This window comes from Protopterus annectens, chromosome 5.part0 (assembly GCF_019279795.1).
Source record: "Protopterus annectens isolate FY-2018-M chromosome 5.part0, PAN1.0, whole genome shotgun sequence".
Taxonomy (NCBI): Eukaryota; Metazoa; Chordata; order Ceratodontiformes; family Protopteridae; genus Protopterus; species Protopterus annectens.
In genome coordinates, this window is record NC_056735.1 from 1849159154 (window position 1) to 1849183357 (window position 24204).

General features: G+C 39.7%; 1 protein-coding gene across 3 annotated transcripts in view; it reads left to right on the plus strand.

The window, feature by feature from the left end:
* The window catches only part of DHRS12 (dehydrogenase/reductase 12), a 345812-nt gene that overhangs the window by 280418 nt on the left and 41190 nt on the right, over window positions 1-24204 (plus strand). For all 3 annotated transcript variants that reach the window (XM_044071677.1, XM_044071676.1, XM_044071678.1), the window contains one exon: window positions 2892-2982. In XM_044071677.1, coding sequence (XP_043927612.1) covers window positions 2892-2982 — 91 coding nt within the window. The remainder of the gene's footprint in view (window positions 1-2891; window positions 2983-24204) is intronic.

The window sequence follows — 24204 nt, forward strand, 5'->3', positions numbered from 1 at the left end:
TAAGCAACAAAATGTCAGAAGGAAGACAACAAAAATAGTTTATAGGAAAATGAGTGGAATTTGTGATGTCAGGCTAAACACCTACTGCCAAGTTAGAGAAGTTGGCCATAGAAGACAAGCAAGTGAAAAGAAAGAATTAAGAAAAGCTTATAGAAAAGGTTACTGTAGAGGTTTTAAGAAAGACAAATAGAGACTGCAGCTAGAGAGAAGCAAGGTGAGTACTTACAGGGCTAGTTCCATAAGAACAAAGCCCTACAAAGTTGGACAGATAAAAAGTCAATGCGTATCTCTCTATCTTCTCCTTATTCTGTAAATGTTTCCAGTCATGACGCAGGAATGAAGAGTCAAACACTAGATTAGACATACAACACATGAGGTTGCCTCTGCCTTGACTCCCACCTCTGCTAGTAACAGCCCCGCCCCCATCCAAGGAAGACTTCCCATTTGGTCCAAAAACATTCCTAACCTCGCTCCTTCACTAGCAGTGAAGAAAGGGAAGATCCCTGGGATCACACTAGTCTGGACTCCTATCATCCATAAGTGGGTTCTGCCGAATGTTATAAAAACAGACCACATTGTGGAATTCAAATTGGCCCCGTTTATTTTACTTTGGCTAACAATTTGATGTCAGGGGGAACTTCAAGTACAGTCCAGGTCCGTTGTCACTAACAGAACAGCAGAGATGCTCCAGGAAAAACAAGTAATAAGATTTTGATTATATCATTTCTTGGTCCCCAAGAAGTCAGGATAGGTGTCCTGTACTTTTCTGAAAAGGAGCATTTTGAACATTAGCATCAGTCCTAAAAGTTTTGTATAGCTACTTTGCAGGTATTGAGTTTATATGGTTACTTTGTGGGTACTGAATATGTATAGCTACTTTACAGGTGCTAATATCTCTGGTTTTGCATGATGTTCTTAAATGTGACACATACTTACTGATACATCATTATCCTAAAACTCCAGGAGTTTCCTGCAACTTCCTGTGGGTAGGCAGCACATTTGGACAGGGTGCCACCCTTTCACCTTTTATCTGCTTGCAGTTGTTCTACTAAGGTGTTAGCTGTATGCAGCCTTCTAGTGTTTTCCTCCTTTTGATGAACAGTTTTTAGTGGCCCATACCCAGGTTCCGTAGCAGTGGTGCTAGCCTAGGCTTTTCCATGTTTTCAGTGACTTTGAGTCACCACCAAAAGGAGAATCACTCCATGCATTTCCATTGCAGTGCATTCCTTTCATAGGAGCCATTATGAATGTAGCCAAAGCCAGGTGTTCATCCACTAGATGGATGCTCCTAGATCTAGCGTGCCATTAGGCATATTGCAGCAACATTGTTTACACTGCTGCATGGCCCACCTCTACATACAGGTTCAACAGTGGATGGGTTTACTGCCAGTTGTGGTAGAATTATTGTTTCCTTCCACATCTCCTCCCTACTTAAGTCTCTTGCTGTTGCTGTCAGGATTGATCAGTCTTGGCTTACAAACTGAAGGCATTCCCTCATTCCCCTTGTAGTCCATAATCACATACATCACCAGTGGATATGCAGCCCAAGATTGGTGTGTTTTGGGTTTTGGCTCCAAGGCAGGCCTTTTCTTTATTTTCACTTCCCCAGTACAGTCCTCTGGTTTTACACACATCACTAGAGAGTTGGGCACCCCTCTTTAGTGTGTAATGGCTCAGAACCACTGGGGTTGATGGAAGAAACATCTTCACATCAATACTTTAAACATTAGGCCTTTGTATCAGTGGAGCTCAGATGGTGAGGTGAGCATCCCTAAAGAGGTTCAGGCTTGCTTCAGAGGAGGCCCAAAGAGTTTGTAAGTGCTGTGCATATAAAACAGCAACTATTCAGTATTCATCTTATTTGGGGCCAGCTAAATGCAGAATGATAATAGTAAATGAAGACATTTGTTACAAATCATTAATAAAATAATGAAGTACTAAGCTTACTGTTGATTATTTCAAGCATGCATGCATGCATTTGTGTGGGCTTTTGTGTGCTTTGTGTTTGCAGCTGGTCTTCAGTACAAGGCAACATGGACTTTTTTATATGGAGAGGCCCAAAGCACATTTTGATACCTAGTGAAGAGTCTTACACTTTTCTAGGCATAGGGAGTCTCACTTTATATTTCCTAGAATAATTTCTAAAGCCAGAGCCTCTGCTCATCAACTCTGACAGTCCAGAGATAGTACGTACTTGAAAATATGGAGGGGGGACCTGCTCCTATCCCTTGACTTAATGATGTGACTTCCCAACATGTGAGTGGCTACCTCTTAGTGTGTGTTAAAGTGTGTACACAAGGTTATCTGTACCCAAGCCACCTTGTTGTATTCGCATGCCTCTACCAGGCACTAAAATTTAACTTCTGCTCAGTGGTGTCCTTTAGGAAGGTTGTACTTCAGGGAATTCTGCAGTGAAGTATACTTTGTACATTTTGGGCTCCATTTGCTTCTTATCAGATTTGGGAAGCATTACTTGGAATTTTTCCAAAGTGCTTCACCCACTACTAAAGGTCTTGCAAAAGTTCATCTGATTATGTTAAGTGGACACTTATATGTGCTTTAACAAAGAGAAAGCTTGAGTTGCTTTAATAGACTGACAGCAAATGTGGGAAATCTAGAATTTTGATGATAATGGAATTTAAGAAATCACTGGACAAACATAGTTTCAATAAAGGAGGACTAATTTGGAAAACATGTCTGCAGATCATGTATCATCATCCGTATAGCAGCATTACATAGATTTATTAATCAAAGCAGCTTTTTAAATCAGTGTAGGTGTTTGTACATTTTAGATAATTCAGAGGTTAGCTCTGTAGAAGACATTTACCTGCTTAAACTGCAAACAAGTTATCACTATTTATCATATTAAAGAAAACATATTTCTGTTCTAGAGACAACAGGTGATCCTTACAGAACAGTGGGCAAAACTACACAAGAACATTCATTTTTCTGTTATGCATCCGGGTTGGGCTGATACTCCAGGTAATTTGCGTTTTGTCTTATTCAGTTCTGTTTCTCTAGCTGTTGGATATGGATTTTTTTTTTATTTATTTTAAATGTTTCGATTATGAAAGGATAAAACATCCAGCCCAAAACTGTACAAACTATTTGCACAAATGCCTTTACACTAGCCTTGCACTTGACAGTCACAGTTTTACTTAAAAATGCACTTGGGAGTATATTATGCACCCTACACATACTGAACTGCATAACGTAACATGATCTATGTGATTGTTTTTAAATGTTAAATGGACAGAAAACTACCTTACTTAATTGATGGTTGTTTAAGGTAGTTTGTGATTCCGAACAAATTTCACAGTGAAACAACAAAAAGGAATTTCAACTAGTCATAAGGATCAAACCACCCTATCTTTTTCATATCCCTTACCTCTGTCGGCTTTCAACTGTGCATTTCTTTAGGTGGAATGCAGGGCCATAGGCCCAAACAAGGCAGAGGTATACAGTTCTAATTTCTAAGTAAGCCTTAACATTCTCATTATAAGGACAAAACCAGAGTAACAGCTGTCTCAGCAAGAGGGTTTCTAAAGTGGGTTATAGGTGACCCTACCTTCTTACTCACCCCATATGTTTGTTCTTAAAATTCCAGTGGGATACAGTTCTAATTTCTAAGTAAGCCTTAACATTCTCATTGTAAGAAGGACAAAACCTGAGTAACTGCTGTCTCATGGTTTCTGAATGGGTTATAGGTGACCCTACCTTCTTACTCACCCCATATGTTTGTTCTTAATATTCCGTTTCCCGGATTTGTTTATACCTCCCATGATTTCATATAAGCATACCAGCACATGAGGTAGAGGGGTTGCATGTTTTCCAACAGCCCTTGGCTATTGCTTTGCATTTAAATTGCTCACCTCTTCTATCAATTTTTCAAAGAAAGTGCTCATAGTAGAAACAGAATGAAGAGAAAGGTACCAGACAGGTGGCGCAGAGGCAGGTGTGCTGCTTGTGACTCGTGTTTGGTTCAGGAATGGGCTTGGATTGCTGGTCGGGTCATCAAGGAGTATAGAATGAAGAAGCCAATGGGTAGCTCTTATATCATGGATGGGGAAGGTGGAATTCGGGGAGAAACTGCTGTCTGTATCGTCCATGGTGGAGAACAGGAGTGTTGCAGGTGTTCTACTTAACTGAGAGTGACAGGATGTCATAACATTATAACCACATTTTTGCACATGCCACTCCTCTAAGGTAGGGATTCTGACCATCTTCATGCACATGAAAGCGTCTGGTGCCTGAACCCTTATTTTCTCATAGGATTCCTCACTCCATGGGCCTTACTAATGTGCACTGCAAAGATGACTCTCCAGGTAGACAGGGGGCTCACCTGGCAGTAGAGTGATGTTAGGGGTAGCCTGATATGGAGCAGGTGGAGGACCCAAGGTGTGTGGATACAGTAACTGGGGGAATAGGTGGAGGAGTAAATGGGCCAGATAGGAACATATATCAAGAAAAATAAAAAAAAGAGAAAGGTGTAATCTAATCATACCTACCAAATTACTATGTGGACACCTGACTGCATGTAGGCTCATCAGTGGTTCTTCTGAAAATTTTTGTACAATGTTCCCAGCTGTCTTGGCTGCCAGAGATTTAGTAGTATGACTCAGAAACTGCCAGTCAAAACATGAGGCTTGCACTACTCTATCCCGTGTAAATTAGAAATCTAATAAAGGATCCAAAAGGGAGCAGCACTTGAAAATTCGAGTGTTTTGGAGGGTCACTTGTCCAGAGACACCTAACACTGGACAGACAGGAAAAAGGTGAGGGAATAGCCTAGACCTGTCCCATCTTCTTCTCCTGCTGCAGTCTTTCTTCTTTCATTTGGTGCATTGTGCTCCAGACACAGGTAAACCTCTAGGGCTACATATTCATAGTCACAAGATCAATGTGTGAGTTACAGTAAAAAAGTGTCTGTGGCTCTGTCCTTGGTAGAGTATCTCAGAAATGCACACCGTGTCCTCCTCTTACCTTTGCCCCTTGAAGGGAAGGTGCATGTAAGAATAGACCATTAGGTGCATGGATCTTCTGAGCATGGCATAGGGTCTGTGTCCAATACTTTGGGGTTTTCTCCATATCCTGTTAATCATGTAATGTTCAAAGATATGTCAAATGCAAGAACTTCATTTGGATCAGGCTCTTGATCCTTGATTGCTTCCACCAACCATTACATTTGCAAAGTTTTGAAAACTTAGTGGAACGTGACGGTGTGAATGTGTCTTGGTAACCTGCAATAAGCTGTATACACAGATGTGATATAAACCAGTCTTATCAAATACTGGATGCTTGTCACTCCATCCTGTATGCTAGGTGTCACTCCTGGTCCAGCTTCCCAGTTTTAGTTGCTTGCTATAGCAAATCTATTTACTGCTAACTGCATGTCAGTCGGCAAACACTCTGTGAAGAACTTTTTGGTTCCCCCCTTCTGATTTCCTTTTGGCTTCTGAATGTAAGACATTAAACTGTGTGATTGTAGCATTGAGTTCTGCTATAAAGAAACCCTTTCAGAGGACCTGTCCTTCAGGTGAAAATTGACAATAGAGATTGCCACATAGTTGGGCCCATTATATCTTGCCCTTCCAGTAGGAAGCATTCCAAAGCTTTCATGGTCATCCCTCCTTTAAAAAGCCAGTGCTTTAAGGTACCACCAAAAAGTCTGATTCAGAACGGTCATTGAGCTTGTACACAGATAATAATTAAAGGGCAAATGTAGATTTTCTTTTTCGTACAGAAACTGCAGGAAAAACCAAGCCAAGCTAAAGTTTTCACTGTGTGATCATTTAAATCTCCTGTAGTGGAGACCTATGGGATATATGGAAATAAACCCTTAAGGACATCAAGTGTTTCAGCTACATGGCTTCAGAATGTCCATGACTTTTTTTACTTTTAAGTTTTTATGGTTTAATTGAGGCCAGTAAAGCCAAACACTGGGGTGGTGGTATTCCTCTCAAAAGGGACCCATTCCACTAGGACACTGTGTTTGAAAAGAGCCAGAGCTGTTTTTGCTTTATTTTTAGAGACAAAGTGACCACAATGACACATTTTATTTGTTTTATTACCACAATTTCATAGCCTCCCTAATGTAAATGTCTGTTTTCATTTACATTTTACAATAAACATGCACGTTTTACATTTTTCTCACATGGAACAATTGTGTAACATATAAAATCTTAAATATGTTTTGCTTTTATAACAAGGAACAGAATATTGTTTTTTTTATCTCAGAAAGTGATATTTTCCAGTATAACTCTATCTATTACAAAAATAAAAGGGGAGAAAACATTACTGGAAATCGTTGCTCAACACTTAAAAAGTCATTGAGATCTGTTTTGTTACCTCTTGACCTCCTTAACCACCATTAACTGAATACCTAGTTTTGCTGTATAAAAATTTTATTAGACAATGTCAAACAGTTTCTGAGCTCTAACACTGTATTTGTAGTTTACATCAGTAGGCCTCCTTGGCAGTTTGAATGTACTTTATTACCAAGTTGTGTTATACTCATTTTCAGTTAGGTATGATTGTACAGTTTGTGTTTGGATGTGAGAATTCAGCCAGTATCCAGAATTTGTATTTATTGTATTGTCATTACATCTGAAGTAAGTAAATAAATAAATATTGTTAACAGTCGTAAGTGAATTGACTCATGGCCTCTTATACAAAGGTAACAAAGACAATACTTCAGAGGAGTTTTGATACCATGATGGAGCATTATACCTGGTCTCCACTGGTGGGGATGGGGGGGGGGTCTGTATGACTTCTTCTCTAAAGTAAGGGTGAAATTAATAAAGAACATATGTGTTAAAAGTTCTTATTATATCATAAGCAAAATTCATAAATATTTTCCTTGGGCAAGGCAAAGTTTCCTGTTAACGGCAGTGTAAATCATGATAAGCAGTGGAATTCTTGGAGGCAGAATGGCATTCTTCAGTGTATTGTAGCTAAGTGTCTTATTAGAATTTCCTCATTTTTTTATTATGAAATCCCTTAGCGAAGCTGATGTTTGGCCTTTTTTTAGTTAGCATATCAGTGTTTCATAGGACTTCTGCTGTCACAGTCTGACATTATGCCTGGTTTCTACTGGGGGTTAGTTGACTTCTCAAAAGGCGCAGGAAAAGCAGTGTCTGGAATATATGGGCACTAAGTTGTTATTAAAATTAAGCAAAATACGTATTTCACCAGGCAGTGAAAAATTTGTGTTGCTGGATATAGGATGAGACTTAAACTGCATTTACTCACAAAGGCAGTGTGATACCATCTACATCAGGAGAGAGATGCAGTGAAATCCTTAGGGGTAGAATGGCATACTTGAATGTGTTTTGCATCCATGCATCTCATTACAATTGTTTCATTTTATATCATGAAGTGTCACTAGGGAACTGCCATATGGCTATCATATCAGTGCCTCAGAGGATTTTGTTGTCGCAGGTTAGCATTATACTGGTATCAAACAAGGTGCTATGTGACCTTTGCTCAAAAGGATGGGTGGAAGTAGTCATTTAGAATATATGTGCAGTATGTTCTCATTACAACGGAACCAAACAATCCCAAATATTTCACTAAGCAAGGCAACATTCATATTACTGCATATAGGAGAAGATCTAAACTCCATATACTGAGAAAGGCAGTGTGCTGCCATATAAATCAGGATTGAGATGCAGTGACATCTTTGAGGATATAATGGAATTCTTGAGTATGTGTTGCACCCAAGTATCTTCTTAAAATTCTGTTTTTTTATTATGAACTTCCTTAAGACAGCTATCATATGACCTGTTATATACAGCTAATAATATGCATTTCATGGAACTTTTATTGTCACAGACTGGCATTGCATGTGGGTTCCACTAAAGGGTTGTTTAACCTCTATTCAAAAGACAGTGTAAAACTAATGTCCAAAACATATATGCACTAAGTTCGAGTACATCAGAAGTAAAACTGTATGTATTTAGAACATGGTATGGTTACAATGCCAGGCTTTCATGCAGCTAAAGTGGTTGGGTCATATTCATCAACTGCACTAAATTCTCAAGGATAAAATAACAATCTCAGAAGAATTTTCGTGATGAATATGCTGTTGTTACTCTGTGAAAGTTTCATAATGAAATTTCAAATGGATGTTAAGATATAACCCTTTTATACATAGATTCCATCAGCATTGATTCAAAGGAACTACATTGCCACAGCTGACATTTTGCATTATAATCCTTTTCATTTTGTGTTGAACTCCCACTCAGTATGAAGAATACACTAATGATCTAGAATACTTTACAGATTTGTCATTGTATTGGAAGTAAAAAAAATCCATTATACCAGAAAAAGCAATACTACAATAGCATAAACTTTCCATTAGATTTTATTTTATTTCCTTCTTCATTTTATTTTTCTTCACTGTCTCTCTGTTTAGAAATATTGTATTTTTCATGCAAAGCATTATTACAATCTCAACAATTGCTTTATATTCAGCTTCTACTTATTATATGTAACAGCTGTCAGATTCACTGCATGTATGTTGCAGCAACATTTCTTTACTTTTTTGTGGTCTGGGCTGAAATTACAAAAGGTTCTGTGGGATCAAAACAGAATAAAATAAACATATAATCAATCCTTTCTATTTCATCAGATAATCCTATACATTTCACCAGATTTTTTTTTTCATTTGCAACATGCCATGGTCAAAATACCATAGTCTGAAACAGCTAAAGAAATGGGATCAAATTCAGTACTGTGCTGCACTGAAATTCTTAAGGGTAGACTTCTGAGGACTTTGCTTATACCTGAACATCCTGTCATTGCTGTCTTAAGTTTCATAATAAAACCTCAAAGTGAAATGTGATATGGCCTTTTATACACAGGCTCCAGCACAGGTGTCCATATTCCTTCATTGTTGTAATCTGCAGTCCTGCTTTATTCTTTGTTTCTGTTGTGTTGAATGTCTTCTTAGTATAAATAATACAATAATAGCCTAGAGTACATGTTTACTGACTTTTCATTTCTTCAGAAGTAAAATTTCTGCTTATTCTGTTGCATGGGAAAGGTTTATGTCAGTGGATTTAAGACCCTCTCCCAAAATGAACTTATGTGCAGTAATGTGTTTTTGTGTGTGTGTGTGTGTGTGTGTGTGTGTGTGTGTATATATATATATATATATATATATATATATATATATATATATATATATATATGTATGTATATATGGGTCTACATTGACCCATCAAAATTACATTTCAATGAAATGTAAACAGGCAAACTCTTTTTCAAGAAAGTGTATTTTTTCGAAAATGCACTTTCATGAAAGACAAACCAAAAAAAAAGCACAGCACTAACCATGTTTATGCAGGGGGGCAAGCTCCTGCTACTTTTGTATTCTCACTCCAAGATTGCACTACAGTGGGGAAAAGGGAATATTCCCTTATACCAGCTGTGCCTCGATCTAAGCAACCGTCCCTATTGCTGTTCGCTTAGTTGCCTTTTCGCAAAAGTGCATTTTTGAAAAAAAGCACTTTAGCGAAAATGAGTTTGCTTGATTACATTTCGTTGAAACTAATTTCTATGGGTCGAGGTAGACCCATATATATATATATATATATATATATATATATATATATATATATATATATATGTGTGTGTGTGTGTGTATGTGTATGTATGTATGTATATTTGTTAACTATGTAGGTTGGCTGATAAGCGGATCTTTTTCAGGCACTAGCTGGACTTTTTCTAGAGCATCAGTCAGTTCAGTAAAGAGTACAAAAATGTCATAATTTTATTGCAAACAGACCTCTAACAGGGGAAAGCTGTAAGACAAACAACAACTAGTAATAGTTGCAAAGTATGTAACAGAGGTTACGGGTTTTATAGAGTCATAAAAACATTCAACAGTATTTATAGAAAAAAAGTACATTTAATCCCTCTTTTTACACCCTTTGGGTCATATGTTTGAGCAAAAATGTTCGAGAGACATCTATAAGTATAATTCTAAATGTAGACATTCTAGGTTTAATAACCTAACAGAAGAGGAAAAAGGTATCTGAGAACAGCTTACAATTGACAATTCTGTGTGAGTTATGAAACTGAACAAAGGTGGGGGAATTGTCCTCATGGATGCTTACCAGTTCTCTAGTAAAATGTTTGATATGTTGTTTGACTCAAACAAATATTTGCCTGTATCACAGAATACTATTCAAATTAGTTATAAGGGCAGTGATTTATTTTTGCAGGATTTAATTTCACCGAGAGTTATTTCTCCTTCTGAATACAAATTTCTAGTATGTGAAAAACCTTTCACCCCTATGACTTTTGGAATTCCAAAGATCCACAAAAATATTCAGAACTCACCTTGGAGACCAATTGTTGCTGCCCAGGGTTTGAAAACATATCCCCTGGCAGCTTACATTGATCGAAAACTGAAAAATGTTATAAAAAAATGTTCCGTTCCATTTGATAAAAGATTCTTGTTTTTTTTCCTGAGTAAGTTGAAACAAGACCTATATCGTCAAGATATCATTCCCATGACTATTGATATTACAGATTTATTCTCTGTTATCCCACCCCAGATTGGTTTGCAGTACTTCTGTGATATTGTATCATCCCTTGACTTTTTAAACAACATAGAGGTTCATTTAATTACTGAATTAATGGAAATGGTACTAAGTACCAATTTTTTATACTTCAAAAGAGCGCATTTTAAACAAGGTAAGGGAGTGTCTGGGGGGGGGCATTTTTGCCCCAACTTCTGAAAAATGAGTTATGCTCTCTTGGGAGAATAAATTTGTACTTAATTTGAGATCTGATGTCATCTAGTCACCATTCCTCACGTTAGGGTCTTGGATCCGATATCGGATCCGAGCCGGCATACTCAGAACACAGCTTAGCTCAAGCGCCTCCCCTCCCATAATGCTCTGCTGCCCTACACTCCCTCAGATCTTGTTTGCTGCTCAGTCAGTCAGACGCAGATTGCTCAGCTCCTCTTAGTGTAAGTGTTTCTTTGAAAGGTTTCTTAATTTTCTTGTATTTTTTCTGGGTGTAGTGTTACTAGGTAGTTTTCCTTTCTCAGATATCCCCTCCCAGTCAATTCTTATCCTTTCTTCTTAGCTCTTTCTCGGGATTTGTGTTTTGGCCTAGTTTCTGTGGTGTGTAAGTAGTTGGTTAGATTTAGGTTGTGTGTGAGTGTTTCGGACGGCTTTATCAGGTTTTTCGAACTTTGGCTTGTTTTTTGACTTTGTTCTTTGTTTCCTGGTTCGGTTATGTCGGGTAAACCTTTGGGTTTTAAAAGGTGCTCCTTTTGTGGGCGGAAAATGCCTATTTCTGACTCACACGAGGAGTGCCTTTACTGTCTCGGCAGTGACCACCTCGAGGTGGAATGCGGCATTTGTGCCGCTTTCAACAAGAGGGCTTTGGTCAACTGTCGTAACAAACTCCTTATTAAAGGTTTGGTCAAAGGAGACCCATTGGTCACTGATTCCCTGACCAAGGTGGGCTCTTCTGGGTCTAAAAACAAGCTTTCCATTGAGGAGGCCCCGACCAAGTGTCCCAGGCTGTCGGATCCTAGGTCTTCGGATCCAGCTTCAGCCAGGGCAGTTTCAGATCTGAGATCTTTGGGTCCCAGATTGTCCAGGGAGTCCACTCCTGGATCCAAGGGTTCAGACCCGAGGCCCTCAGATCCAGTACCTATGGCATCCTCTCCCAGATCCAAGGATCTTGGCTACAGACCTTCGGATCCAAGGGTAGGTGCCGTACCTACGGATCTGACCCTTTCGGATCTGAGGGATTTGAGAAGTATTATTTCGGATCCTTTGTTGAGTTCGGTTCCGATTCGGTTGGATTCGAGAGTCGTGCCAGATCCGATTGTAGTGGCCTTCTAAGCTGGTTCTGTCTTCTCCGGGTAGGTGTCATTCTAGGGAACACAAGACACGACACTCGGGCTCCAGGCGCGACTCTCCCAATAGGTCCTCCTCCCAATCTTCCAGGAGTGCCCTCCCTGTGGATATGGACAGGATGATGCGGACCTTTTTGAAAGTTCAGATGGATTTGGGGCTTATGGCTTCTCTGACCCACAGGTCGGGAATCCAGTCTCCCACTCCCCCTTCGATCGCTCCTCATCTGACCAGTGGCTTGGATTCTCAGGGACTGTTGAGCAGATTGGAGGCTAGGGGAGCTCTAGGGCCCAGTTTGGATCCTTCCCAGACGGTATTGGTGGCTGGTACTGTTTCTGTTCCCCCAGAACAGACCATCTGGCCGGTTGGGCCTGTCGAGCTGGGGTCTGTGGGGTTGGATTCAGGCCCAGGCTTTTTGGACTGGTCTCTTTCTCTAGACACCTTGGCCTTTGACAGTTACAGTCTGGTGCCGTCCGGTGGAGTGGCGGGACTGTGGGGGTCCACCTTCTCTTACACCAGGGTTTTATCGGCGGAAGATGGGGATGGAATCTGTTCTAGTCCTTCCGTTTTCCGAGCTGCCAAAAGATCTTTCTCTGCTATCAGAGCTGCCTGTCCAGTGCACGGTCATCCTACCCAGCCCCAGTTTCTGAGCGGCTTGTCTCATCCTGCGTCCAGTCAGCCCATCCGACTTAGCCTCCAGGCGGATGTCCCCCTCACAGGGGCCCCCTCCTCTTCTGTGTCTTCCCCGCCACCCCCGCTGGAGGAAGCTCCCAGGAAGAGGACTTGTAAGAGGAGACATCTTGACTCCCCTATGAAGTTCCTTACCGAGGATATGGATGCTGATGAGGGGGATGGGTCCTCAAAATCTCCGCCGGAGGATGTCTCCTTTGTAGACCTACTCGAGATCCTCAAGGCTAAAGGCGGTTGGTCTACCCAAAGCCCATCCTCGCAGAAAGCTGTATTTCTGGAGGCATTCGGTACTGGGCCTTCTACCTCCTGGGTGTCCCCCCTGCTGATCCTCTCATTGATCTTGTGGCCAGCAGGGCTTGGAAGGAGCCTGATACTGTGGAGCCAGTGCCCAAGAAAGCGGACAAGTTTCTGAACCCTCCATCAGATGGAACCTTTTGGTCCAAAGCGGTCCCAGTTGATGCTATTGTGGTGGCCGCTGCCACCAAAAAGGAATTGGCAGAGCAGAGTTCTTCTGTCCATCTGCCCAATCGTGAATCGATGGCTATGGACAGATTTGAAAAGCGGGTGTTTGCCTCGGCTGCTTTTAGCCTGCTAGCATTAAATTATCTTGTGCATTTCACCCCTCTCCAGAGGGATTTGATAAAGGAACTATCTACTTCCCTCTCTGGGTCCATGTCTTAGGAAGAATTCAAGGCAGTTTCTCCAAAGCTGTCAACCCTTCATTCAGTTGCAAATTCGTCCATGAGGCTAATTTCCAATGCTGTGGAAGGGTCCTAACGGGTGGCGGGCTCAGGTATCACAATTAGGCATCATGCCTGGCTCCGTTTGAGAGGCCTTCAAGACATCTTTTGTTAACGCCCTCTTTGATGGTTCCACTCTCTTTAGTCCCTCTGTGAAAGAGATTTTGACCCACAGCGAACAGAAAGGAAAGACCTTGTTGGCCATTGGGATCAGGTTTTCTGCCATTCAGAGGTCCTTTTCCAAGACCCAGAAGGGGAGTAAGAAAATGCAGTTCAGGAAAGCATAGTCTCCCTTTCAAGATGTTCAGGAGTACTCCTCTTCCAGGGGACAGGGAAGAGGTTTCAATGGTAGACGTTGCCCCAGGGGCAGAGGAGGCCCACAAAACCAAGGTTCCAGGGTGCCCTTCTCTGAGAAAACTTTGCAGCGTCCCTGAGGCGTTGCTCGACTGTCCTTCCCTGGAGGCAGTCGGGGGTTGGTTATCGCTGCACCTGCTAGCCCGGGCAAGTGTTTCAAACTCTCAGTGGGTGCCATCAATTATATCCAGGGGTTATTGCATTCCCTTTTTGGAAATTCACCCAAAAATTCAGTCATCTTCCAGATGTGCCACCCAGTCAGGAAGAGGCAGCCCAACAGGAGTTTGTAAGCCTTCTTCAAAAAAAAAGCCATCCAACAAGTCCCTGCAGGACAGAGAAGATCCTGAACTTATTCCCGCTTCTTTTTAGTTCCAAAGAAAACGGGACCTACAACCTATTTTGGATCTCAGTCACATGAACTAGTTTGTGCAGAAGTTGAAGTTTCGGATGGTCACTGTGCAGTCGATTGTGCTTCTCTTGCACAGCAATGACTGGATGTGCTCAGTGGACCACCAAGACCCGTACTACCATATAAAAATGAATCGACAGTCGAGGAGATTTCTCCGCTTCCGCTTGGGAATCGATCATTTTCAGTTCTGGGCCCTGCCCTTTGGTCTCACCTCACCCCTCTGGGTGTTCACCAAATGCAAAGCAGTGGTAGCAATTCATCTCCGGCTGCAGGGAATCCAAGTTTTTCCCTGTTTGGACGATTGGCTCCTGATGGCCCCCACAAGTCATCAACTACTGGACAGTATTCACATCGTTTCATTCTCCCTGTTTCATCTGCTGGGTATTACAGTGAACATAGCAAAATCCTCTTTGATTCCAACCCAGAAGGTGGAATTCATAAGCACTCTGCTGGATACCACCTCTCAGGTCGCAGCCTTACCTCCTCGACGGGTGTCGCTTATTCGCGACCAAGTTCGGACCTTGCTGGAGCTAACCTGTTCTCCGACCTCATTCTCAGGACTCTGGGATCAATGGCAGCCACCGTTTATTTGGTTCCGATGGATTGGTATGATATGAGAGTCCTTCAGTGTGAACCCTTGCAGTTCAGTGGTCAGTGTTGCTGTATCCCCTATCCTTTCCCATTCGGCTTACCCCAGTGTGTCACAAGCATCTTTCATGGTGGATTCATTCACCAGATCTTCTAGCAGGCTGGCCTTTCTTTCCTCCAACTGCTGTGGCAACAGTCACCTTGGACGCTTCACTCCTGGGGTGGGGGGGGGCGCATTTCCAGGGACAGACGATCCAAGGGACATGGACGCCTTCAGAGACCAAATTGCACATCAACATTCTGGAGATGAGGGCAGTCCTTTTATCATTGCAGACCTTTCAAAACTGCCTTCCTCAGGGAACGATTGTGGTTCTATCAGACAACATGGTTGTTGTGTTATATATAGACAAGCAATGGGGCACACGTTCTTATCTGCTGTGTCGCAAGGCCATGAGGATCTGGGAGTGGGTGATGGCCACTGGGCGCTTTCTCATTGCAATGCACATTTCCAGAGCATCCAACGTGTTGGCAGACAAATTGAGCAGGGCTATATTGACTCCTCACGAGTGGTCCCTAAATCCAGTGGTGGCTCAACAGATCTTCCGTCGGTAGGGTTATCCAAGCTGTGATCTGTTTGCATCTCCTCTGAACCACAAATGCAACAACTTCTTTGCATTGATCTCCCCAGAGGGGAAATCCCCCAGGGACGCACTCACCCACAATTGACCTCCGGGTCTCCTGTATGCCTTTCCTCTGTTGCCTCTAATTCCCAGAGTACTTCAGAAAGCCAGACACCTCAAGAGTCGACTGATTCTTATTGCCCCCTTTTGGCCTCGGCAGGTGTGGTTCCCCCTCCTACGGTCTCATTTGAGGCATCCACCCTGGGTGCTCGATCCAATTCTGGATCTGCTATCTCATCCTTCTCTCCTACCGCTCCCGAACCTTCAGACCCTATGTCTGACAGTGTGGTGTGTCCACTTCCAGTAATTTTGATTAAGTCCAGGCTAGCTTCACCCGTAAAGGAGATTATTCTTGCTTCCCAGAGGTCCTCTACTAGGAAAGTTTATTCCAGTAAATGGAAGAGGTTTTCGGTTTGGGTGAAGAATAAGAATTTAGACCCCTTCTCTACCCCTATTCCCAAAATACTTCTCTTTTTGACCTCTCTCTTTAAGGAAGGAGCTAGTTTTTCTACTATGAAGGTACAGTTGGCAGCGATTTCGAATTTTCGCCTTGGTGGTGATTCTGCCTTTTCTGCCTGCCTCTGTAAGGCCATTTTAAAAGGTTTTTTTCTATTACGGCCTCCTGTAAAAACCCCTTCTCCCCCATGGGATTTGACTTTGGTCCTGCAGGCTTTAACAAAACCACCCTTTGAAACAGCGGCTTCATGTGATATTACATTTCTTTCCTGGAAGACTGCCTTTTTAGTGGTAATAACTTCGGCAAAGAGGGTTTTGGAGTTGCATGCTCTTACTATCAGACCGCCCTACGTAATTTTCCACAAGGACAGGGTGTCTCTAAAACCAAATCCATCCTTCATGCCTAAAGTGGTCTTACCAGCGAATCTCAATCAATGTATTCATCTACCAGTATTTTTTCCTAACTATTCCAATAAAGGGAAATATATTCTGCACACATTGGACGTTCATCGTCAACTTTTATTTTATTTACAAAGAACACGAGAATTTAGGCGTTCAGACCAACTATTTGTCACCTTCTCTTTGAATAGAAAGGGCAGGGGTATTTCGAAAGTCACAGGTTTCCCATTGGATTTTGCAGTGTATTTCCTTCATTTATTCTTCACAAGGTATTAACTTAGCTACACCAGTGAGGGCTTATTCTACCAGGGCAGTCTCTACTTCCACTGCCTTTGCAGATTGTCAATCTTTAGATGACATTTGTGCAGCAGCAATGTGGCCTTCTCCCCACACTTTTATTTCCTACTATAAGTTGGATTTGATTTCCAGAGGAAGGGCTTCATTTGGCTCCATTGTTCTTCGGCATGTCCTTCCTTGAGACCTCCCAGAATTTAGGTAGCTGGGGACTCGGACCCTAACGTGAGGAATGGTGACTAGATAACATCAGATTTATAGTTATGTTCTTACCATAACTTGGCATCTGTGTTATCTGTAGTCACCATTCATCACGATCCCACCCTCCAGCCCTCTTCCTGGAAGATTGGTTGGATTTGGAGGTTCCGTTTTGTTTAAATGCTTTTGTCTGTCTTCCTTCCTTATGCAAACTCGATCTGAGGGAGTGTAGGGCAGCAGAGCATTATGCGAGGGGAGGAGCTTGTGTTAAGCTGTGTTCTGAGTATGCTGACTCAGATCTGATATCGGATCCAAGACCCTTACGTGATGAATGGTGACTACAGATAACACAGATGCAAAGTTATGGTAAGTACATAACTATAATTTTCAGGACTATTGGAATTTATATGTCCGCTTTATAGATTACATCTTTATTTTATGGAAGGGTTCTCCAGAAGTTTTAAATGAATTTATGAATCATTTAAATTCTACCTCAGAATTTTTTAAATTTACTTCTCAAAGTTCCCTGATAATATTAATTATTTGAATGTTTTAATGCCAGTCATAGAGGATTTACTTCCAATATATGCAGAAAGTCTACATTGTCAAATTCATAAAAACTTAAGAACCTTTTGCTATTTTGGAAGGAACATAGATGCTAGGCTATTCTTGGTGTTTTGGTCAGTCTTTTATTCATTTAAATCACATTTTGAGTGTGTTTGTTCATTGTAAAGTTTTCAGTAGAACTTCCTCAGAAAATAACATAAAGTGAACCTAGGCTCATTATTTAACTGGTGTGTTGAGCGGGGGATGGGTTAAAGAGTTCCCTAATCCTTTTAAGGACACTGAAAATGCTCAGATTTTCATTTAGTCCTGGGGGTTTGTCAGCTTGCAATTGTATCTGCCATTTTAACTCTTCAACTGACAGTAAGTTGTCTGTGTTCCAAAGTGGGGGTCGGTGATCCCTAGGGGAATCTGTGACTTTTTCAGTTGCTGCAAATTGGAATCCAGAGAACTGGGAGCAGGTCCTCCTATGCCTGGTTAGTGCATTGTAAGGGTCTCGCTTCCTGATGGCTTCCAGAGGTTCTTTTATCCAGACCCGAAATAGTCTTGTGGTTTTTCCAATGTAGTATGTTTCACCCCCAACATGGTTTACATTGCAGTATGCTCTGTAGTACTTGAGAGATTTAGGGGATGCTGCTTAAGTTACAGGCAGAATAATAGCAAGCCTGAATGGATTTGGGATGATGCTAGATGTTAGTGGCAAATTGAAAATAAAAGTAAGTTGTTTATACATTTTTGTGAGGCCATTATAAGGAAGGCTAGGTGAAGTGTGCTGAAATTAACATTTTTCTTTTTGTCTGTTTGTTTATAGTAGGTTTTAGTGTTTGACTGAAATTTCTCTATAGTGGAATGCTAGATAGTGGCTTCCTTACAAAAAAAAAAAACTCTTGTAGATTATGAAGAATGACTTTTGGAGGAGGTATGTTGGTTATGTTATTAACAATGGAGTGTATGGAAGACAGCAGCAAGCGTTTATAAGTCATGGCTAAATTTGTATCTGTGTGCTAAGTAGTAGGTGTTTATTAATGATATGACCAGAAAGTTCATTGATCTTGTGCCAGAAGTGCCTAAGGCTTGTGGTTAGAGCTTCTTGGTTATTCTTTTATGTTTTGCCTAGTCAGTGTTTATTGCCAATCTGCACACCTTTCTGTGGTTGAAGAAGGTTTGATGTAGTTGTTGATTGGTCTGATTAGCTTTCCAGTGTTCCAGACATTGTCTCTTTGTTTCATTAATTGCTTTAGATCTGTTGTCAGCCATGGGCAGCATTGCCTCTTAAGTCTCCTTAATGTTACAGGAATTACATAGATTGGAATTAGCATCAGCTAATTACTGAAGTAGGCAACAGCTGAAGTAGGATCTATTTGTATAAAAGAGGCCAGTCTATTGTGAAATAGATTGAGGAGATCCGCTTCCCAAATTTGGAAACTGACCTACCTATAACTATTTGTAGTGGTAATCTGTATGTTTTAAGAGACCAGATGAAGATAACCAAGCAGTGATCACTGTAAGACATTAATAGGTTTGCACATAAGTCTTGTACAACTTATTATGAGATATAATAATGAATGCTTGTTTTAGATGGGGTTAGAGCTTGTTAGGTCTCTTATACATCACTGTAACCCTTTCTGATTGAGACACCATGACATTTGTGTTCTTCCTTGACATTCACATTGAAATCTCGTAGTACAGTTGTCCTTTCTGCAATGTCATTAGGGAATATCTCATTTATTGTGTCTTCTGAATTTCTGACTGAGGAGGGTGCCGGTATATACACTGTATACAGGTTTAGTTGCATGTGTCCACATATAATTATCTTGTTTTTAATCTTACTCCCCCTCCTGTCCTTTTACTTGGCCTGAGATCAACATGCATTGAGCAGTTTGATCTGCTGTAGATTAAAGGCCAGAATTAATTATTTTGCAAAGGCTTTGTTACTTCTAGAATGTGTAGTTTCTTGTTTAATACTCATGTTTCTAGAGCTGGCCATTTTTTTGTTTCCACTGTTGATGTTTAACGGTGGGGGGGGGGGTTAAATTGTTTGTATGAGACTAAGAGCTATATTTTCATTAAAATTAATTGGAGCAGTGAGGACTTCAATTTGAAACATATTTTGGTTGATAGATGTGGGGGTCTGAGGTTTGATGCATGTTCCCCTACAGTTATTATTAATAGGAATTTTAGATAAACCACTATGCATTGCATGAAGATGAATATGCTTCTGTTTGTGTATACATAAACACACCAGCTAAATGCATTTTATGGCATGAGTCATGGCATACAGTTAAGAGAAATTTGCTATAATATTTCATTTGGTTGCAGATATATGAATCTGTATTGAAATCTGTTTGGTTTTATTCTTGATTGGGATCGGAGTTATGAGCAGCCAGCCAGACAGCAGTTTTTTGGTCTTACCATCGGGATTCACGCTCCATGATATGCCCAGTGGTTCTGTGGTTTTGGACAAAGAAGGAAATGTGAGCAAGACTAAGACGAGTTCTAATAATAAGCCGGCTTATAAGACTAATTTGAGTAGTTCGCAAACTGTGTTCTGTACTTTTAGAGATGAGTTGCTTTGTGGTTGTTTGGCTGCTCTTGCTAACCCTTTTGAGGACAGTGCACAAATTCTTGGAACTTTGGAAAACAATAGGCAAGTCAATTTAAGTCTTACCGACCGCTTTGTGACATTAGAAAAGAATATAGTCAAACTTAAAAGGTTGCAGTGGGATGTGTTTTTTGAAAGCAGCATTGCAGCCAATAGAGTGCCAAAGGGCGTAAGAATTAACAAAACGCCAGTAGGAAATGACTTGTCAAATGAGCTCATAGAAAAATGGGTTCAGTTGAACCAAAAGACAGGCATTGAGTATATGATTATGCTGGATGATTACAACAAGCAAAAGATATATGAGTTGAATGAGACAATAAAAGAGCAATATTTTGCACTTAAAAACGATTCCACGAAAGAGAATTTTGAAACAAAGACTTGTCTTATTCAAGACAAGTTGATTAAAGAAAATGAAGTTCTCAGAAAAAGAAAATTGAAAAAATATGAAAGGGATCGTATTGACTATGAGCAAGGTATTGCATACGCCTTTAATTTAAGTGCAAATAATCCTAAAGTGACTCAAAAAATACTGGAACGAGGGTTTCAGGTTTCTGTTAATACATCTGACATGCAGAGCTTTGAGCAGAGTGCGAAGAAATGGCAAGGGCAAGGTGAAGTTATGTCAACTACATAAGCTGATATGAGAGCAAAAGAAAAAGAAACCCCTGGCAATTCTTCCACTGTAATTCAAAACCAACGTCTGTTTCAGGGGATAAATGTATATCAGGACACAGGTACAGGCAAGCGCTCGTGGGCACAAGTCACCTCGGGGCCTGTGAGGAAGAATCCACAAAGAAAAGGAAATTTTTTCAGAAGAATACTGCGTGGAAGAAAAGGAGGAACAATTATTAGAGGAAAATTGTACTTTTTCTGAATGTGATTTTAAAATTGCTAATCTTTCACACAGAATATTAAATCATTTTGATGTTTTGGTCCTAAGCAGAGGATGGACATTTGTGGCTGCTTCTAGAGCACATATTTGTGAGACTTTAAACAATCTAAGGGATTTTGTACAAAGATTGAGTTTGAAATGTTTATATGATAAAAATGAAAATGTTTCTTGTACTGTGTTGCCAAATATATTGTCTAAGCCTGGTTGTTTTAAACCCCCATTGAGGCCAGAGTTAGAGGCCTTTAAAAATGTTATGGAAAAGCAACTTAGGTAATTATTGTCGAATAAACCTGTCAAATATTTCAACATGTCTTATGAAGAACATTTGGCGTTTAAGCAATGATGACAGCATTGTATTGTTAAAAGCAGATAAAGGCAACACTATAATGTTGTTGGGTAAAATTGCGTATTTAAATGCCATGTTGGAATTATTACAAGAGAGTAAATTTAGATTTCATTAAGAAATTTTACAGTTTTATAAATTCTATGATAGAAGAGTGGCTGTGTGAAAGTAGAATTAATATAAGAGAAGCGAGTTTCTTTACAAAAGACAGTCCTATGATTACCAAATTATTTGGCCTACCAAAGGTACACAAGGCATTGGAAAATCTGAAATGGAGGCTATGGCAATATATATATATATATATATATATATATATATATAGACAAAAAAATTACAAAAAGTAGTTGAAATAGGGGAAATGTGTATTAAAGACTCTTTTTCTTTTATCAAATGTATTAAAATGATAAAAGCAAAAGCTGAAGATGTATTAGTAATGATGGATGCCTATTCTTTGTACACTGTGATACCTAATGATATAGAGGTAGATTTTGTTACAATGGAGCTGGTTAAATCTAATTATTACACTAATGAAGAGATTCTTGTTATTTTGGAAATGTTGGATATAATATTATCTTATAATTTTTTTTAATTCAATGGTGGGTTTTATCAACAAATAAATGGAGTCGCTATGGGTGCCGCTATGGCCCCAAGCTATGCCAATCTTTTCATGACTAAGTGGGAGAAATTGTATTTCAAAACAAATAAATACTGTGACCAAGTACTTTTTATTTTTAAGTTTTTAGATGAGATAAATAATGCATGTGAATATCTTAAATTTAGTTGGAATTATAATGAAGTTAGTATTTGTTTTTTGGATGTTGAGGTGTATAAAAAAGTGTTCAAAATAATGCTTACTTAAGGTATGATAGCATGCACCCTAGTTATGTTAAGAACAATATTGTTCTAGGACAATTAAAAAGGGTGAGTGATTTAACTGATTGTGATAAGAGATATGCTGAAGAGAGTAAATTATTATGTGATAAATTAAAACCCTGGAAGAAAGAGAAGATAAACTGCCCACTGTAGTTAACAATATGGGAACATCCCAGGAAAATAATAATAAGACAAAGCATAAGGATTATGGATTAGGGATGGTGGTACCATATTTCATTGATAAAGACAAACATTTTAAAAGTATTTTTCAAGACAAATGTTTGAATTGTGAATACTGCAGATTTATTTACAAAGGATCAGCAACAGTATTCATAAACAATATCAGACTACAGGCAGTTAATGAGAATGTCTGTAAGGTGAGATTTGTTGTTTATCTGTCTATTTGTTCAGGATGTACCTCTTATTATGTCGCTATGACAACTAGGGAATTGCATAAAAGAATAAAAGAACATTTGTATGCAATTCATAGAAAATATGTTAACAATGCATGGGGAAGGCATTATATGAACTCTAATTGTAGTGGAAATCCAAAATTTATGGTAGTAGATAAAGTTTTGAATTTTGAAAATAATTTAGTAGCAGAAGAAGAGTTAAAAATGGAAGGAATACTGCTGCATTTTGAAATTAGATGCAAGTCACCCCCCTGGTCTTAATGACAAGGAAAATTTTAAAGTTTATCTAAAAAGAAAAAGGTTGAAACATTAAATGGTTTGAATTTTTTTAAATTATAACATATTTATATATGAAAATTAGATGCTTCTATGAAGTCGTGAACATAAATGTTTTAAGAGTATTGTTGCTTTAAATAATGTGTTTCATTTTTGAAATTATTTTCTAATTGAATAATTAGTTAATTAACGAAAATTAAGTATGAATGTGGTTGGTAAGAAGAATTTTTATTCAGTCTGAAGAAGTCATTAGTAAGACGAAAGTGCTTACTGAATAAAGTGCTGCTATTTTGGTGAATAAAGGCTGCGTTGTGAAGATCCTGTGTGGATTATTGTTTGTTGCTTTGTTGGTGTTTTGCTGAATTCTCCATTTGGTTTTATTTATTTGTTTTATTTTAAATTTGCTATAATATTTCATTTGGTTACAGATATATGAATCTGTATTGGTAAGCACCATCGGTGATCTTATGGGTCTGTAGATGGCCCACCTTTGTGCAGAAGGATGACTGTTGCTGTTCTCCATTCATGAGGCACAAAGCCTATTTGGAGGCTACAGTTAAATAACAATTCCAGAGGGACTGATAGGTCATGTTTCATGATATTTAGACGGCATCCTGGGATACTGTCTGGGCCCATTGATGCAGTGAACTTTGCCTTAGAGAGAGCATTAAGGACCTAGTGATAGCAGGGGGAATTATATTTGATGGTATTTCCAGAGGGAAGGTTGAGGAGGATAGATGGGTATAGCTAAAGCTGGATTTATCAGCCAGTAGGTTTGCTCTACCTTTTGACTCAGTATAGGTGGTTCCATTTACAATGGCGCTCTGCACACTTGTGTATTGCCTTTGAGGTTACGCACATAACTAAATAATACCCTGTGGTTATCCTTCGCCTGGGAGGGAAAGTTTACCTCACATTTGGCTTTGGTAGATCTTATTTTTCCTCTGAGTTGTTTCTTTAGTTTAATGAGTGTGCTTTTATCCTGCTGGATGCTGCATCTCCTAATTTTTGCCATGATTTTCTTCCTTCTGTTATACAGCCTATTAATTTTGTGATTCTACCAGGGTGGCTTGTTTTTTTTGAATTAATTCTGTACGTCTTCCTGCCTCTGTGCAGCTATTAACATGCTTGTAATATGCATAGGTAGCAGTGCTCTCTGGGTTTATGGAGGCTTGAAATTTTGCATGGTTATCACTTAATAGCAGTAAGTTAGACAGAGAGTAGTTCCTGAATATTCCAGGGTTAGCTGGGGATCCAGCTTTTATTTTTACTTCAAAGGAGACCATTTTGTAGTCTGGTTTGTGATTATGCAGTACACAATAAAAGTCAGACAATATACAGAGACCTTTGCCTGAAAATTACACAATAAAATATTGAAGCTTTTGAGATACTGACATCTGAAGTTAGGATCAAATGCAGGACAGTCTTTCTGTAATTCATAGGCTGCATTTTTTACATGTCACTCAGCTAAAAATAAAGTGTAGCTTTCAGTTCTCTTCAGAGTGAAAAAAAAATTGTCAGAACATAAATATATACTGTTGTGATTCA